Source organism: Apodemus sylvaticus, chromosome 8, assembly GCF_947179515.1.
Source record: "Apodemus sylvaticus chromosome 8, mApoSyl1.1, whole genome shotgun sequence".
Classification (NCBI taxonomy): domain Eukaryota; kingdom Metazoa; phylum Chordata; class Mammalia; order Rodentia; family Muridae; genus Apodemus; species Apodemus sylvaticus.
Genome location: NC_067479.1, coordinates 90,188,048 through 90,207,950, shown reverse-complemented (window position 1 = coordinate 90,207,950; position 19,903 = coordinate 90,188,048). Strand labels below are relative to the sequence as shown.

The following is a 19,903-nucleotide window of genomic DNA, read 5'->3' as shown; positions in this document are numbered from 1 at the left end:
GCCAGGTGTGATGGCACACACATATAATACCAACACTCACAAGGCAGACACACAAGAAGATGGCCACAAATGTGGGGCCAGGCTGATCTGCATAGTGGGTTCCATGCCAGCCAAGGCTAAGGAGGGAAGAAAGGACAGATAGAAGGGAGAGAGAGGGAGAGACAGACAGAGAAACAGAGACAAGCAGGGGGAGACTATACTTGACTACTGGTTAAGTAACAAGTAAATAGAGATAGAGCCACCTGTGCCACTATGCAGTTCATAAACAAACCTGAGCTTGCTTTTGCAATACAAAGCCTTTTCAGTGTTGTTAAAGGGGTTTTGGTTGTTGTTGTTTTTTGGTTCTTGGGTGTTTCTGTCGTTGGTTTTGAGGCAGGAATGCACTCTGGGCCCTTGACTGGCCTCTGATTTTCAAGTCTTGTAAGTGCTGGGGTTGTTAGGTAATCACCTTGGTTGATCAATCCATTTCATATCAAAGACAGCTAGCTGGTATCTTATAATGTTTATCACCTGGAATTATGGATTGCATCTTATTGTTTTGTGTTCAACTTTCTCATGCTCTCAAATCAGTAGTGTAGTGCTAGGCATGTAGCTCAGTGGCAGAGGATTTGCCTTGCAAGTGCACGGCATTGGGATGATTCGGGTACCACCCTCCCTTCATTACCACCCCACCCCCAATCAGTCTACCTATGCATTCTGGATGGTGGTGGTGGTTTGAATGAGAATAGGCTCATTCATATATTTAAATACTTGCCCACTGGTAGAACCATTTGGGAAGTATTGGAAGAAGTGTATCACTAGGGGTTAGCTTGAACTTTGAAAGCTCAAGCCATTCCAAGTTAGCTTTCTCTGCATCATGACTGTGGATCAAGACTTAGGTTCTCAGTTACTGCACCAGCACCATGACTTCACGCAGCCTACCATGCGCCCAGCATGATGGTCACAGACTCTAACCCTCTACAAACTATAAGTTCCAATAAACTTTGTTATATACATGCCTTGCTCATAGTCTCTTATCACAGAAATAAAAAAGCAATGCAGACAGCAATGCAGACAATTGTGCCTATTTCAAAAGAATGGTGAATAAAAAAAGAATAAAATGTTATCAAGTAAAATTGCATCAGTATGTCAATAAAGACTCACCACGGCATGACTACCCTTTCAGAAGCCTATGCCCATGTTCTTAGGGGCATCTTTCTGAGTGCTCTTGTTTCTCTTAAACCTAGTGCTTTAAATGTATACTGACCATCTCTTAATAAACTCCAACCCTACTTCAAAAAATTCATTAACAAACTTCAAAGTTATTTAGGGACCATAGAATCAGCCACACATCAAGGACAAGCAAACTGAGGATCAGATGACTTACCAAGTGAAACGGGGGTGAGAACAAAGAATCCACATCTCTCCTAAGTGGCTCGATTCTAAATTACTAAACACACTAACTGGCAAAGCATGTAACTTAAGATTTGAAAGATGGGAATCACATTCATACACTCTCAAATCATTAAATTAATAACTTACTAATGGAATGATGAAACTTTGTGTCAGTTCCAAAAAATAGCGTCGGAGAATAACACTTTGGGCCTCAGAAGGGCGTTTCTGCTGTACACCCTTGAAAGAAGAAAATGGAAACCCATTTCAGGAAATGTAAGATAACAACCAACTCCAACAACTTTGTAACTAGACATTTAAATTTAGTACCAACCAACCAACCAAAATACCTAGAATGTTCTATTGAAGTAATTTAACTTTAAGTCCATTTGTAAAACTGTGTAAAAGGAACCTTTAGCTGGAGGCTGGGGAGAGCTAGGGTGGGAGGGAAAGCTTAATGGTAACTGTATTAAGTTACAGTTGGGCAGCAACAAGTAATTGTAGTGTGTTCTTACTGTACTGCAGGGTAATCAGAATAATTATGCACTAAATATCTAAAAAAACATAGAAGAAAGGATTTTGGATGTTTTCACCACAAAGAAATGATAAATGTTTAAAGAAATGGGTATGTTTAACCTGACATAAACATTATACAATGTATACATATATCAAAATACCATATTAATACAAATAATTTTCATTTATCATTCAAACATAAATTTAATTTAAAAATCCTCAGAATAAAACCTGAGAACATATAGATTTATTAATATCATTTATCCCATAATTAAGAGCATTACTTCACAGTGAAAATAATCTTTATTTTACATATATCAATACTGACATTTCTTAAAACAACCCCCCCCAAATTTTTCTTACTGTTAGTGACATTTCCATAATGTATAGGTTTCCAGAATGACTGGAGTTTTTCCATATCTACAGAGCCAACACTCAAATTTATGAACTGGCATCTTGATTGTGTATGTGTGCACCTTACCAACTGAGCCATCTTTGCAGCCCCTTGTCTTTTGATTATTTTTTAATTTTAAAACTTTTATTACATTGTTGAGAGCTTTTGGTGCTGCTTCTAGGAGTTTGGCCTTTGTCAGTGGGCTCAGCTAAGGAAGCAGGTTCAGAGAAGAGTATTAGAAATAGGGACCATGGGGCTTTGTTTACTGCTTTCCTTAATTATTACCCTGTGTGATCTCTTTGCTTACTACTTTACTTAATTACTATCTTATGTGATCTTCTGGTTCACTACTTCACTTGATTACTCGGTCTTTGATCTAAGAACTGACCATGCTTTTTGGATATACATAGAATGATATAAAAGCAGGCTGGAGAGAAATAAAGCTGCTTCAGCCTCAGCACTGGCTGAAGTCATGTTCTAATTTTGTCTGTTTTTCTTCTTTTTCTGTCCTCACTCCCTCCCTTGAGACCTTGTTGACTGACTGAGCTGACTTGGTCATTACATTAGTTTGTATGTGTGCATGTGTACATGTATGCCAAGGAGTGGTTGTGTAGGTCAGAGGACAACCTGCAGGAGTCAGTTCTGTCTTTATCATGGAAATCCTGAGACTGAACTCAGGTTTATGCATTTATTTTGTATGTAGCAGTGTGTGTGTGACTGGGGATGTGGGAAGTGGCACACATGTACCACAGCAAGATGTGTGGAGGGCAACTCACAGGAGTTAGTTTTCTCCTCTCTCTTTACAGCACGTGGATCCCTCCCAGGGACTGAATCAGGATGGCAGCCAACACCGTCACTTGGTGAGCCATCTCACCATACCTATGTGTCTAATTTTGAGACAAGGGCTTACTATTTAGCTAGGCTGGTCTAGAACTTAGAGCCATCCATCTCAGTTTCCTAGTGCTGATATTACAAGTTTGAGCAACAACATACAAACCTAAGGCTGGGTTTTGTAAGTGATTCAGGGCTGAGGTGTGCAAGGCCAAAAGGAAAGGAGAGGAGAGGAGGGGAAGGGAGGGGAGGGGGGAGGGAAGAGGAGGGGGGAAGGAAGGGGAGGGAGGTGGGGAGGGGGGAGGGGGGAGGGGAGGGGGAGGGGGAGGGGAGGGGGAGGGGGAGGGGAGGGGGAAGGGGGGGAGGAAAGGAAAGGAAGAGAAAGAAAGAAAGAAAGAAAGAAAGAAAGAAAGAAAGAAAGAAAGAAAGAAAGAAAGAAAGAAAGAAAGAAAGAAAGAAAGAAAGAAAGAAAGAAAGAAAAATGTGACTCAGAGCCAGCAAGATGTCACAGTGAGTAAAGGTATTTTCCCCTGGAACCCAAATAAAAGGTGGAAAGAGAGAATTGAATCACTCACACACACACACACACACACACACACACACACACACACACAGTTTTTTTAATTTTTCAAAAATAATCCAAGCCAAGGCAAGATGACACATGCCGGTAATACAGTACTTAGGAGACAGAAGCAGGAAAGTTACAAGTTCAAGATCAGCCTGGTCTGCATAGTAAGTTCTAGGCCAGCCAGGGCTAAAAGAAGAAAAAAATAAGATTCTAAGCTAGGGATATGTGTCAATGGTAAAGCCCTTGTCTAGCATGCACAAGGCTCAATCAGCAGTATAGGATTTAAAAAGTGAGATTCAATTTCACATTCTTATTTAAAAACAAACAACAACAACAAAGCAAAAATCACATATTGCCTGACTATTACATACCTCAATGAGGAGATTTAAATTAATGACCAGATATTTACCTTTTGGAGTTGTTTTATGATCTCCTCATCTCTGTTTAAATATGGCTTGTAAGAAGTATAAACTCCTAAAGAAAGAAGATAAACAAAACAAGGCAACAGCCTAGGTGAATATATGCTAAAAATTAATAAAAGTCTGGGCCAACAGACTGACTGAGCAGGGAAAGGTGATTGTAATGTGTGCACGCCACACTCCATGCCTTCCATCTCTAGAATCTGTGGTGGAGAGAGAGATGGCTCTCCCAGACTGGCCTATAACAGCTGCACCTGCACTATGGCACAAGTAGACACAAAACAAGAAAAGTCATCAATGAAAGTCAATACCAGGTTTAGAATCCAGAGTTTTTAGGTTCTTCAGCTTTTTCACTTTAACTTGCTTAGGAATTTCACCTGAAAGTAAAAACAAAAATTCTTGTAAACTGAGCTGTAATTTTGTGATAGAATGTTTGTCTGGCGCACACAAAATTCCATCATCAACATCATACTTCTAGTTACAATCATACATGCTACAGGATTCACATATTATGGCTAAAACACAATGTGCAGCAAAAACGAAATACTTGCATGCATGAAACTTTCAACTGTTTTATAAACATAAAATAGTTGCCAGACAGCTCTGGGAAAGGGCGCCAATGCAAGGGAACACCCTAGGTCTGTGATCAGAAATATTTAATTTACAAAATTATTCAGGGCCCGATGCTAACAGACAAAAGAGGGCCTTCACATTTGTAGAATCATCTTAATGCACCTTTGAGTATTTGTACACACATCTTAACTTAGGCCAAATATTTTACCTTCCTTGTTGTAAAATAAACAAATCCACTTCCTGATCAGAAAGGAAGAGTCTACAGGATAAAGCAACACAACTTGGGTTTCTGTGGGGGACATTATCCTTAGGCTTTATTTCTCCCTTTAGTATAAAGAGGATGGACCAGGTGAAAACACATAAGAAACCTCTCTCCATCAGGACCAATTACCTGGCAAGGTTAAAATGCAACAATAACAGGATAATTATAAACTCTTGAGCCCAAAAGACACACTCTGTTTTGCCACACCATCCCTCTGGGGCTTACAGGATATGCTTTTTCTGTAGTTCTATAAACTCTGTCTGTCTTAAGATTTCAAAGCCAGAATCCCCAGTGGAGTTTCTGCTGCATAGCCTGTAGCACATGCACTGGCTTCTTAAGTTCAAGAAGCCAAGCAATGCCATAAGACACGTTCCAGACATTCATGGTCATAAAATTAAATCTGATTTCATGAAAATAACTCCCAATCCACAAAAAATAAAAGTTAGATACACTGAACTTCATCAAAACTAAACACTGTTGCCTAAAAGGACCCTATAGCTGGTCTTCGCTACGGGTTCTTCTTTTTCCCACCCCTCCCCAACCTCTTTAGCCCACAACCACTAGATGGGAGAAAAATGAAGATAGAGGGGAGAAAGTTATTAGAAATATCCCTGAATCTAATTTCTTTCCTTGTGTTTCTTCTACTAACAAACCATAACCAACCTAAACCAACCAAAACGACCAATGACCATCAATCCCTCCTCTCAGGCCCTACAATTCATATACACTCTGAGAAAGTTCTCAGGATCCAAATGTCAAACAATTGCAGAAACCATCTGTAGCTAGCAAAACCATGCCTCTGCTAGAGCTTGAGGTACATCACAGTCAGGAGCTGTGGTCATTTCAAAGCATCCCCACATCTCCATACCTGGGATTAAAACAAGAGCACACATTCTTATATTTCTGTGTTTTTTTAAAGAAAACAAAATACCAAAATTGTCAATATAGGACTCAGAGTAAAACAGTAAAAAATTTACAAAGCCTGTCTGACAAGAGACCAGCACCCAGGTATGTAAAGAACTGAGACAACCAAAGAGGAGAAGTCTTGAATAAAATTTCCAAAGAAGGCATATAAAAGACTCATGTAAAGATATTCAACTGGGTTGGGATTTTTATGGGGATAGCATTGAATCTGTAGATTGCCTCTGGCAAGATGGCCATTTTAACTATATTAATCCTGCCAATCCACGAGCATGGAAGATTTTTCCATTTTCTGAGATCTTCTTCGATTTCCTTCTTCAGAGATCTGAAGTTCTTGTCATATAGGTCTTTCACTTGTTTGGTTAGAGTCACCCCAAGATACTTTATGCTGTTTGTGGCTATTGTGAAGGGTGTCATCTCCCTAATTTCTTTCTCAGTCTGCTTATCCTTTGAATATATAAAGGCTACTGATTTGCTTGCGTGGATTTTGTAGCCAGTCACTTTGCTGAAGTTGTTTATCAGCTGTAGGAGTTCTCTTGTAGAGTTTTTAGGGTCACTTAAGTATAAGATCATATCATCTGCAAATAGTGATAGTTTGACTTCTTCCTTTCCAATTTGTATCCCTTTGACCTCCTTATGTTGTCTAATTGCTCTAGCTAGGACTTCAAGAACTATATTGAAAAGATATGGAGAGAGGGGGGCAGTCTTGTCTAGTTCCTGATTTTAGTGGGATTTGTAGGTAACCGAGGCCTGCAAAGCTTGTGACGCCATACAAGCTACAATCAAGACAATGTATAGGTCTGTTGCCAAGGCAACAGCTGTCATTTACCCAGAATTCCATAGCCTACCTTTACCTGTAGTTACATCACCGCGTGTATATAACCGGGCAGCGTTTCTTCCTCTTTCTCTTCTCTTCCGTCTTTCTCTCCTTCCTTCCTGCCCGCTACCCCTTCCCTACCTTAAATAAAGCCCCACATGGAACTGTTTGGCCTGGCGTGTCTCATTGCGGCTCGTGGCTCCACCACATCCCCCGTGGTGTGTGTGGTGCACACGCGCAGGAGTGAGCATGGCGAGCAGACAGGACTTTTGAGCGCAGAAACCAAAAGGATTGCTTCAAGTTTCTCTCCATTTAGTTTGATATTGGCTACAGGTTTGCTGTATATTGCTTTAACGATGTTTAGGTATGGGCCTTGAATTCCTGTCCTTTCCAAGACTTTTAGCATGAAAGGATGCTGAATTTTGTCAAATGCTTTTTCAGCATCTAATGAAATGATCATGTGGTTTTTTTTCTTTGAGTTTGTTTATGTAGTGGATAGCATTTATGGATTTCCTTATATTGAACCATCCCTGCATCCCTGGGATGAAGCCTACTTGATCATGGTGGATGATCGTTTTGATGTGTTCTTGGATAAGGTGGGCAAGAATTTTATTTAGTATTTTTGCATCGATATTCATAAGGGAAATTGGCCTGAAATTCTTTTTCTTAGTTGGATCTTTGTGTGGTTTTGGTATCAGCATAATAGTGGCTTCGAAGAAGGAGTTGGGTAGTGTTCCTTCTGTTTCTATTTGGTGGAAAAGTTTGAAGAGTATTGGTGTTAAGTCTTCTTTGAAGGTCTGATAGAATTCTGCACTGAAACCATCTGGTCCTGTGCTTTTTTTGGTCGGAAGCCTATCTATGACCCCTTCTATTTCTTTAGGGGTTATGGGTCTATTTAGATGGTCTATTTGATCCTGGTTTAATTTTGGTAATTGGTATCTAAGAAAATGTCCATTTCCTCCAGATTCTCCAGTTGTGTTGAGTACAGGTTTTTGTAGTAGGATCTGATGATTTTTTGAATTTCCTCGGTTTCTGTTGTAATATCTCCTTTTTCATTTCTAATTTTGTTAATTTGGATACTTTCTCTGTGCCCTTTGGTTAGTCTGACTAAGGGTTTATCTATCTTGTTGATTTTTTTCAAAGAACCAGATTTTGGTTTTGTTGATTCTTTGTATGATTCTCTTTGTTTCTACTTGATTGATTTCAGCCCTGAGTTTGATGATTTCCTGTCTTCTTCTCCCAGTTCTTCATAGAGCTAGAAAGAGCAATTCTCAAATTCATCTGGAATAACAAAAAACCCAGGATAGCTAAAACTATTCTCAACAGTAAAAGAATTTCAGGGGGATTCAGTATCCCAGACTTTAAACTTTACTACAGAGCAATAGTGATAAAAAACTGCATGGTATTGGTACAATGTCAGGCAAGTGGATCAGTGGAACAGGATTGAAGACCCAGAAATGAACCAACACACCTACGGTCACTTAATCTTCGACAAAGGAGCGGAAAGCATCCAGTGGAAAAAAGATAGTCTTTTCAACAAATGGTGCTGGTTCAATTGGAGGTCAGCATGCAGAAGAATGCAAATTGATCCATTCTTATCTCCTTGTACTAAGCTCAACTCCAAATGGATCAAGGACCTCCACATAAAACCTGACACACTGAAACTAATGGAAAAGAAACTGGGAAAGACCCTTGAGGACATGGGCACAGGAGAAAAGTTCCTGAATAGAACACCAATAGCTTACGCTCTAAGATCAAGAATTGACAAATGGGACCTCATAAAACTACAAAGTTTTTGTAAGGCAAAGGACACTGTCAAAAGGACAAAACGTCAACCAACAGATTGGGAACGGATCTTCACCAACCCTAAATCCAACAGAGGGCTAATATCTAATATATACAAAGAACTCAAGAAGGTAGAACCCAGAGAGCCAAATAACCCCATTAAAAAGTGGGGTACGGAGCTAAACAAAGAATTTTCACATGAAGAACTTCGGAGAGCTGAGAAACACCTTAAGAAATGTTCAACATCATTAATCATTAGGGAAATGCAAATCAAAACAACCCTGAGATTTCACCTCACACCAGTCAGAATGGCTAAGGTCAAAAACTCAGGAGACAGCAGGTGTTGGCGAGGATGTGAAAAAGAGGAACACTCCTCCACTGCTGGTGGGATTGCAAGATGATGCAATCATTTTGGAAATCAGTCTGGCAGTTCCTCAGAAAACTGGGCATGACACTTCCTGAGGACCCTGTTATACCACTCCTGGGCATATACCCAGAGGATTCTTCAGCATGCAATAAGGACACATGTTCCACTATGTTCATAGCAGCCCTATTTGTAGTAGCCAGAAGCTGGAAAGAACCCAGGTGTCTTTCAATGGAGGAATGGATACAAAATATGTGGTATATTTACACAATGGAGTACTTATTCAGCCATTAGAAACAATGAATTCATGAAATTCTTAGACAAATGGATGGAGCTGGAGAACATCATACTAAGTGAGGTAACCCAGTCTCAGAAGATCAATCATGGTATGCACTCACTGATAAGTGGATATTAGCCTAGAAACTTTGAATACCCAAGACATAATCCACATATTAAATGATGTCCAAAAAGAATGGAGGAGTGGCCCCTGGTTCTGGAAAGACTCAGTGCAAGAGTATAGGGGAATTCCAGAACAGGGAAGCGGGAAGGGGTAGATGGAAGAACAGGGGGAGGGAAGAGGGCTTATGGGACTTGCGGGGAGTGGGGACCCAGAAAAGGGGAAATCATTTGAAATGTAAATAAAAAATATATCAATAAAAAAAGGGCAAAAAAAAAAAGATATTCAACACTGTTAGCCACTGGTGAGAACATCAGCCTGTTGGGTGACCTTCCCTGTGCTGTATTGTGATGCATTTTGTTAGTTCTGTACCAGCAGAGAGATAAGTGCTGGCAGGATTTTGGTATCAACATTTCCATAACCCATCACCAGGTTTTCTATATAAATGTTTGTCCTTCCACACCTGTCCCCAAAAAACATGCCGGTCGGGCAAGCCTCAGGGACCAAAGGCAGCCAACGTGATGCTTTGGCATTATCTTACTGCTGATTGGTTATAATAAAGAGCTGGCAGCTAAGAGCTGGGGCAAAAGTGGTGGAACTTTTGGGCAACCAGAGGCAAGAAGGATGAAAGCAGAGGCAGGAGGATCAAAGAAGCCATGGAATGGTAACCTGAGCTAGCCATGCGGTGGGGGCTAGAGGGAAGTCAGTGTGACGCAGATGAGCCAGCAGAGAGACTCCCCAGCCAAGGCTTTAAACTATAGAGCCGTCTCCATGGCTTATTTATGGGAAATTTATATATTTTGAAATAGATCCTTGAAAAATCCCACAATAAAAACCACAATGAGAGATCATTTCATATACATTAGGGTGGCCACTGTAAAGAACTGGTGGAGTTGGTGACGTGGTTCAGTCAGTAAAGGTTCTTTCTGCCAGGTCTGGCGACCAGTACAGTCAATGGAACTCATGTGCTAGATAGAAGGAGAAAAGTCAACTCCCTGAAGTCCTCTACCTTCCACGTGTATGCTGAGGCACACTCTAGTGTGCTCATGAAAACACAAACACATACATACATGATAAATATGCAAATATGTAATAATTATGAATAGTGATCAATGAAATGGTCCAAATACACTGATATAGAAATAGAGAACACAGTATCTCTCCTCTAAGATAGACTGCTAAAAATAAAATGCACTTAACTTGCTACATCCTATACTCCTCCCTTCCTTGTTCCTTCCTTCCTTCCTTCCTTCCTTCCTTCCTTCCTCCTTCCTTCCTCTCTCCCCCCACCTCCCTTCCTTCCTTCCTTTCTTTTTCCAAGACAGGGTTTCTCAGTGTAGCTCTGGCTGTCCTGAAACTATCTATGTAAGCAATGCTGGCTTCTTCTAAGTCAGAGAGCTGCCTGCCTCTACCCCTCAAGCACTGGGATGTGTAACACCAAGCCTGGCTTATCTCATGTACATACTTTTTAATTTTTTTTTCAAGACAAGGTTTCTCTGTAGACCAGGCTGGCCTAGACCCCACAGAGACCCACCTGCCTCTGCCTCCTGAGTGCTGGAATTAACAGCATATGCCACCATAGTCCCCCTGGCTTCATCTACATTTTCCAAACTTACAAGCTATTTGAACCCTTCTTTCCCCAAGTCCTAGGTCCTTTATTTAAATATTCTACTTGCCTGACAATTTTATTGTTTCTGGAGATAAAGTCTCACTATGTAGCTCTGGCTGAAACCTCAGACAGACTCACTGTGTCAACTAAGATAGCCTCAAACTATAGAGATCCACCTGAGTGTGGGAACACAGGCACATGCCACTACATAGGCGTAAGAGTATTACCTTCAGAGATATCTCAAGATGTAATAAAAATCTACACATATTAGCAGACTAAAACAGGAATTACACTCCTCACTGGACATTCTTGAATTTTCACTGAAATACCTGCTATATGACATGCCTGTGATTATTTTAAAAGATATTTTAAATAATATTTTTCCTTCTAGTTAATACACAGGTATATTTAGAACATTCAGTAATGACGTATACGATACTCTTTCAGATACACATATATCTAGATGAATGTATTAGAGTTATAATAACATATTATTTATAAATATTAAGACAGGCATGGTAAGAGCTAGGGAGCTGGCTCAGAGGTTAAGCACATTGGCTGTTCTTCCAAAGGACTCCGATTCAATTCCCAATATTATGTAATTTATAAAATAAAAAGCTCAGCTTTCTTGTGCTTTCTTTTGGGGTAGGACATATGCCTATTTTAGTTAGAAGCTATACTCTTTTCCAAAGGCCCTTATCCAAGCTGTCTCCAAGAATGTTACCAATAATGTCAACCATAAGATAAAAAAAAAAAACAAGGTGATCTACCCAGTCCCGTCACGTACTCTGAACACCAAGGAGACACATTACCTGCAGGTTTAAGATCTCCTATTCGAATAATGTGCGGCCAGTGCTGTAGTGTTTTAGCAAAAAAGGGGTTGGTTACTCCTAAGATGACTGAGGGCCTATATAAAAAGAGAGAAATAAATGTTAAATCACAGAAGAATAGGTGACAGTTTCTGAGTGAACAATGTAACAAGTATTGTTTCCTTTACTTATTACCTAATATGACAGGCAACATGAAGATAAAAAACATATGAATTTTTTATTAGATTTATTCACTTTTATTTTATGTGTATTTTGCCTGTATGCTTGTCTGTATATCATCATGTGTGTGCTTGGTACCCTAGAAGGTCAGAAGAGAGCATCAGATCACCTGGATCTGGAGTAAGGATAGTTGTGAACATCATGTGGGTGCCGGAAATCAGACCTGGGTCTTCTGGAAGAGCAGCCGGTACTTTTAGCTGTTGAGTTATCTCTCCAGTCCCCCAAACACATGATTCTTAAACAGCATGACGGTATCAAGGTATACATACTCAGTCATGATAGCAAATTAGAAGGCACTGAAAGGGAAATCAAATGCTCAGCAATCCCAAGGAGAAGCTATGCTGTGCCAGGGTTTTAAAAGACAGAGTCACCAAAGACATGATAGAGAACACACATGAAAGGTGAGTAGTTTTCCAAGGAAGTAAGGGCGATGCAGAATAATCATGTCAAACATGAGGTCGGATCAGTCTCTACCCACAGCTACACACACAGTTACAGGCACTTTGGCATTGCTGAGCAGAGTGCGAGAGGAAAGAGAAAGAAGAGCACCAAGAGTACACACTTAGAAATTAATACGTTTTCTGAGGAACCGCCAGACTGATTTCCAGAGTGGTTGTACCATCTTACAACCCCACCAGCAGTGGAGGAGTGTTCCTCTTTCTCCACATCTTCGCCAACACCTGCTGTCTCCTGAGTTTTTAACCTTAGCCATTCTGACTGGTGTAAGGTGAAATCTCAGGGTTGTTTTGATTTGCATTTCCCTAATGACTAATGATGTTGAGCTTTTCTTAAGGTGCTTCTTGGCCATCTGAATTTCTTCAGGTGAAAATTCTTTGTTTAGATCTGTACCCCATTTTTAATAAGGTTATTTGGTTCTCTGGGGTCTAACTTCTTGAGTTCTTTGTATATATTGAATATTAGCCCTCTATCAGATGTAGGGTTGGTGAAAATCTTTTCCCAATTTCTTGGTTGCCATTTTGTCCTTTTGACAGTGTCCTTTGCCTTACAGAAACTTTGTAATTGTATGAGGTCCCATTTGTCAATTCTTGATCTTAGAGCATAAACTATTGGTATTCTGTTCAGGAACTCTTCCCCTGTGCCCATGTCCTCAAGGGTTTTCCCCAGTTTCTTTTCTATTAGTTTCAGTGTGTCTGGTTTTACGTGGAGGTCTGTGGGCATATACCCAAAGGATTCCCCGGCATGCAATAAAGACACATGCTCCATTATGTTCATAGCAGCCTTATTTATAATAGCCAGAAGCTGGAAAGAACCCAGATGTCCCTCAATGGAGGAATGGATATAGAAAATGTAGTATATTTACACAATGGAATACTACTCAGCAATTAAAAACAATGAATTCACAAAATTTTTAGGCAAATGGTTGGATCTGGAAAATATCATCCCAAGTGAGGTAACCCAATCACAAAAGAATACACATGGAATGCAATCTCTGATAAGTGGAGATTAATTAGTCCAGAAGCTCTGAATACCCAAGGCACAATTAACATAACAAATGACTCCCATGAAGAAGTAAGGAGAGGGTCCTGATCCTGGAAAGGCTTGATTTAGCATTGGAGGGGACTATCAGGACAGAGAAAAAGGAGAGAGGTGATTGGAGAATGGGTACAGAGAAGAAGGTTTATGAGACATATGGAGAGGGGGGAACTGGGAAAGGGGAAATCATTTGGAATGTAAACAAAGAATATAAAAAATAAAATATATAATAAAAAAAGAAAAAGAAATTAATACGTTATCTTATAAGCAAAGAGAAGCTACAGAGAATCAAGTGGAGGTATCCCACATCAACGCTACAGATCAATGTGGGGAAATTGAGAGGATGCCCTGTCTGGGGGGAAAGCAACTATAGACAAAGGAAAACTAGAGTGTGAAGAAGGAATTATGGAAAGAACACAACAAACAGGCTGAAAGATATTTTCGGTTAATGAGCTGACAGAATTTAGTTAAGATTTGTTGCAGGTCATGATAAGAAGACATAATACTGTTTTTAATACTATATTTTTGATAACTAAGTAAAAATTAATAGCACATATCAAGAAAACAACAGACAGGAGGTTAGAACAAAAAAGAGGAAACTAGAAAGAAATCAGTCAGTACACGTTTAGTTTAGGTTGCACTAGAAACAGAGCTGTGAGTGCATACCATGATTCACCTTTTGAGTCTGGGTTACCTCTCTTAGTATGATGTTCTCTAGCTCCACTAATAAGTGGATATTAACCTAGAAAACTGGAATACCCAAAACATAATCCACACATCAAATGAGGTACAAGAAGAAAGGAGGAGTGGCCCCTTGTTCTGGAAAGACTCAGTGAAGCAGTATTCGGCAAAACCAGAACGGGGAAGTGGGAAGGGGTGGGTGGGAGGACAGGGGGAGAGAAGGGGGCTTATGGGACTTTCGGGGAGTGGGGGGGCTAGAAAAGGGGAAATCATTTGAAATGTAAATAAAAAATATATTGAATAATAAACAAAACAAAAAACAAACAAACAAACAAACAAACAAAAAAAAAAAAACAAAGTCAAGCAGGCTAGGTAGACTGATAAAAAGTAGTGAGTTCTGCATTGAGCCAGAAGCCCTTAGTGAATAAAGCTGAAAGATTGAATATGACATTAAAAAAAAAAAGAAAGAAAGAAACAGAGCTGTGAACTGTGCATGGCAGCACATGATATAATCCCAGCACCTGGGCAGCAAAGGCAGCAGGATCAGTAGTTCAAAACCATCCTGAACTATATCATCATGTTCAAGAAGAATCTGATTTGTAAGGTGAGTTCTAGGCAACAGTGCTAGGGAGTGAGATCCACCTCAAAAAGAAGAATGGATATACAGGAGTAACATCCCACACTACCACCAACAAAAGCACCACACAGAGATCTGGGCATTGAAAAGATCTAAGGGACGAAGATATACTTCAGTCATTACTACAGGAACTTTTAAGTTTTTATTCTATAGCTAGTCCAGGGTCATTCTGAACAGTCTTCCTATGCAGCCTCTCAAGCACTAAGATTACAAGAGTGAATCACCATGCCAAGTTAATATAGGATCTTTAAATTTTATTACAATTAATTAAATGTTAATTGTATGTGTGAGAGTGAAAGAGCTTGAGAGAAAGAGCAGAGAGCACAAGAGAGAGTATAGGCTCTTAATCGAGACCATGGATACTGTTAGGGCTATTTAGAAAAAAATGATCTGTCTGAAAAAGGAACACAGAACATAGTCTTTGACAACATCAACGTTTAAGGGAACAGCAGAGAAAGAAGTCTACACAGAAAACTAAAATATAACATCACACAGCTAGGAGACAGGAGGATCATGATTAAGGTATTTTAAAGGAGCCAGGCAGGGGTGACACATACTGAATCCTAGCACTTGGGAGACAGAGGCAGTTGGATTGCTTGAGTTATGAGACCAGCCTGGTGTACAGAATGAGTTCCAGGACAGCCAGGGCTACTGAAAAATGCTGTTAAACAAAACCAACCAATCAATCAAACAATCAATCAATCAATCAAACAAACAAACAAACAATAACAAAAAAGATATTTTAAAGGGGAGGATGAAGCAGAAGGATCAAAAGGATCCAAAGTTCAAGGCCATACTGAGCTGTGTATGGAAATTCTATCTTAGAAACAGCACATCTGCCATCCTCAGAGTTGGAAGGTAGCATCAGGAAGCTCAGAAACTCAAGGCCAGCGTTAGCTACATAGAGAGTTTAAGGCCAGCCTGCATTACATAAGACCCTGTCTCAAAAGAAACAAAACAAAAAGCACGCGTGCGCATGTGCACACACACACACACACACACATACACACACACACACTCAAATACTCAAATAGAGCAGCAGAATGCTTGCTCATCAGGTCAAGCAATGAAAACAGAAAAAGTAGACAGATATTAAGAAGTTAGCCTGGGGACTGGAGAGCCGCTCAGAGGTGACGGGCACTGGCTGCTCTCCAGAGTGCTCAGGTTCACTTCCTAGCTCACAAACAGCCTCTCACAACTACCTCTAACTCCAGTTCCAGGGGGTCCGACACCCTCTACAGCAGATACTATGATGTTGGCAGGAAGTCAAGAAATAGAAACTAAATGAAAATGATATTTGTTCTTCTAAAACTCAAGCTAAGAAAGAAGGTAAACAATTATAAAACAGGAGCTAAATGGAAAGAGTATGATTTTCTTCAAATTTTAAATTATTTTCAACAGCTCCCCAAACCTCAGTAAGTCAAAATTTTAAATTACAATTTTATTACACAATAAAATGTATTACACAATTCTACAAAATCTTGGTAATAAAGATAATACTTAGACAAAAGTTATTGTGTTTACTCACGGAGCTTGAGTACGGGTAGTATATTCTTTGAATTCACTATCATGAATGGTGAAATAAGGTCGAAAATCACTAAAGTACTTTAATGGAGAAATACAGCTGTAGAACAGGAAAAAAAACAGAAATCAAGGTTCCACTCCACAACCATGAGACATCCAGATATATACACGAAAGACAAATTATATCAGTATTACATAAGCACTGGTCTCCAATATTAATTGAAATTTATCGAGGTGTAACTCCACATCCCTCTGTGTGTGTGTGTGTGTGTGTGTGTGTGTGTGTGTGTGTGTGTGTTATTCAAAGCAGCAAAAGCATGGTTTCAGCTCTAACTGAATCTGACTCAATTTTCTCACACATTCTGAGAAAGTTGTTGCATGGATTGATGCAGTGAGTGGGGCAACATCACAGATTGAAAATACTGCAAGAATCAGACTCAAGACCAAATGCACTCACTTAACGAGGGCCAGGACAGTTTCTGAAGACTCTGATGGTGACGGTGCCATGACCACGAGGGGCTCTCCCAACAGCACCAGCTCCCAAAGCATCTGACTGTGAAGGAACACTGGGCACAAACACCTACAAAGTTTACACAGTAGAAATACCTTATTATTTATCCAATTTTACCTTTTCAAATTCCTAAATAATCATTCCAAGAACTTCACATTGATACAAAATCTTCCTGCTACTGACAGCTTGATCTGAAAAATTAACTAGGAATTTGGTAATGCAGACACACACACACACACACACACACACACAATCAAAGCCAGGTATGGGGCTCCAAGGACACAATCCCATTAGTGTGTTTAAAGTCTGAACATCTAGTAACCTTTATTTATTTACTTTTCTTCCTCATTTGGTAGCAATTTTCCCTAGCAGATTAGAGAAGAGAAAAAAGTATTTCTGAAGGACATGACAAATTTCACTAGTTAAAAACAAACACTCCCCCAAACCAAAACATATGTAAGTGTAAAAACAAAGAAAATTTATGAGATAAAAAATAAGCTATTCAATATAACTAATAAAAACAAACAAAAAAAACCCAAGAAACAAAACACAATAAGCTGGGCAGCAGTGGCACAAGCTTTAACCCCAGCACTCAGACGAGATCTCTTTGAGCTCTAGGCCATCCTGGTCTACAGAGTGAGTTCTAGGACAGCCAGGGCTACACAGAAAAACCCTGTCTTGAAAAACCAAGCATTTACTCCACTGCTAATGTGAACTAGTGCCCTTTCAAGCTGAGCTACACATCACACACACTGAGGCCTACGGCTTGGCAGTGGCCTAAGGAATCTTAATCAGCAGCTCTGGGTAAAAGGCATGAGCCATGGCAGATTCTCTTTTTGCATCTTTCCTCTATTTTCAAATACTGGAATATATAATTTTATTTTAAAAATGTTAAGACATAATAGTATTTGTTGTTGTTTCTCTATTTTTTTTTTTTTACTGAAGTGTTTTTTAACAAAAGGCATCTTGAGATATTTCACCCCCAAATTTAAAATCCAACTTAAAACAAATCTCGACTTTTCCTACTATCACCACAGTACTATTCCCACAATACAATTCCTACAATACGATTGCCACAATACGATTCCACACCAAATGAAACAAATGCTGTCGATTTTAGTCACGCAGCACCTAATGCACATCTCAATCTTCTTGCAGCCAGGATGAACTACTGGATTTTACCATTAAAACACAATGAGTATTTACTTTTTAACTTTTCAAGAATCTTTGGGGTCCATAATGAGTATTTTCTTCCAGGTTAACTGACATTTTCCATAAATTAATAACAATTATCACAAATTAGACAAAGTAGTTAATATTTGTTTCATTCTTTACCTGAAAAGATCCACCTCATGAACAGTAGGCAAAATAATAGATGTGTGTGTATCTGCCTAAAGGATTAAAAAAGAAGAAAAGTAGGGGAGATGTTACTAAAATGTATAGAAATTGATTTTTGTTTTTGTTTGAGACAGGATCTAACAGTCTTGGCTGTCCTGGAAATCACCATGTAGTCCAGGATAACGGAGAACTAAAGGTGTGTACCACCACATCTGGCTATCTTAAACCAAGTATGACACATAATGGTACATGACTATACTGTAAACTAGCACTCAAAAGCAGAGGCAGGGGAACTGATGTGAGTTCAAGATCAGCCTCACTAGCCAGTTCCTGGCCAAACAGGAACTACACAGTGAGACCCCGTTTCAAAACACACAGTAAATAAATGAAAATAATAAGGCAACATCTCACAACCAAAGAGCCACATCACTCAGTTCATTTTGATGAGCTGCTCGTCCTCCAGGAACAGCCAGAGAATGGATCTTACAAGTCTCCAACAATACAGCAGAGGGAAGCACAAACACTGTGGGTAGGGATGTGAGCCAGATGTGAGCCTGGGTCCCAACTGTCCAGCGGCAGCCTAGGGCCTAGGGCGGCCCCCTGCTGCCCTGGAGCTCTACTCGACGCACAGTGGGCACAGTAGCAAAGCAGCTCAAACACGAGGAACAGAGACTGCTTTCAGAAAAAGAAGAGCTCCAGAATCCTTTTGACTGAGCTGTCTAAAATTAGAATTCTGTTGGCCACTCTTCTAAGAGAACAACTTTTGCCAGAATTAAACATCCTTTAAAGTATTTACTGTCATGTAGTCCTCACAATTACAACAAGAACACTGGGTTCTCCAGTACCTACTGAGGTAGTTAGAAAGTTTATCAGCTAAAATCAGGGACTAGACAGGGCTGCCCCCTTTCTCCTTATCTTTTCAATATTGTACTTGAGGTACTAGCTCGGGCAATTTGACAACATAAGGAGGTCAAAGGGATACAAATTGGAAAGGAAGAAGTCAAACTATCATTATTTGCAGATAGTCTACCCAAGTGACCCAAAAAACTCCACTAGAGAACTCCTACAGTTGATAGACAACTTCAGCAAAGTGGCAGGTTATAAAATCAACTCAAGCAAATCAGTGGCCTTCCTATACTCAAAGGATAAGCAGACTGAGAAAGAAATTAGGGAAATGACCCCTTTCACAATAGCCACAAACAGTATAAAGTATCTTGGGGTGACTCTTATCAAACATGTGAAAGATCTGTATGACAAGAACTTCAAGACTCTGAAGAAGGAAATGGAAGAAGACCTCAAAAAATGGGAAAACCTCCCATGCTCATGGATCGGTAGAATCAATATAGTTAAAATGGCCATTTTGCCTAAAGCACTATACAGATTCAATGCAATACCCATCAAAATCCCAACTCAATTCTTCACAGAGTTAGAAAGAGCAATTATCAAATTCATCTGGAACAACAAAAAACCCAGGATAGCTAAAACTATTCTCAGCAACAAAAGAAAATCTGGGGGAATCAGTATCCCTGACCTCAAGCAATACTACAGAGCAATAGTGTTAAAAACTGCATGGTATTGGTACAGTGACAGGCAGGCGGATCAATGGAACAGGATTGAAGATCCAGAAATGAACCCACACACCTATGGCCACTTGATCCTCGACAAAGGAGCTGAAAACATCCAATGGAAAAAAGATAGCCTTTTCAACAAATGGTGCTGGTTCAACTGGAGGTCAGCAAGCAGAAGAATGCGAATTGATCCATCCTTATCTCCTTGTACTAAGCTCAAATCCAAATGGATCAAGGACCTCCACATAAAGCCAGACACTCTGAAGCTAATAGA

The 19,903-nt window shown here is 39.8% G+C and overlaps 1 protein-coding gene across 2 annotated transcripts in view; it reads right to left on the bottom strand.

Annotated features, from left to right (window-relative positions):
* The window catches only part of Dennd6a (DENN domain containing 6A), a 55,748-nt gene that overhangs the window by 9,732 nt on the left and 26,113 nt on the right, over window positions 1-19,903 (bottom strand). For both annotated transcript variants that reach the window (XM_052189940.1, XM_052189941.1), the window contains exons 9-15: window positions 18,059-18,114; window positions 16,670-16,792; window positions 16,217-16,312; window positions 11,640-11,734; window positions 4,411-4,476; window positions 4,090-4,154; window positions 1,522-1,611 (exon numbers count right to left, since the gene is read on the bottom strand). In XM_052189940.1, coding sequence (XP_052045900.1) covers window positions 1,522-1,611; window positions 4,090-4,154; window positions 4,411-4,476; window positions 11,640-11,734; window positions 16,217-16,312; window positions 16,670-16,792; window positions 18,059-18,114 — 591 coding nt within the window. The remainder of the gene's footprint in view (window positions 1-1,521; window positions 1,612-4,089; window positions 4,155-4,410; window positions 4,477-11,639; window positions 11,735-16,216; window positions 16,313-16,669; window positions 16,793-18,058; window positions 18,115-19,903) is intronic.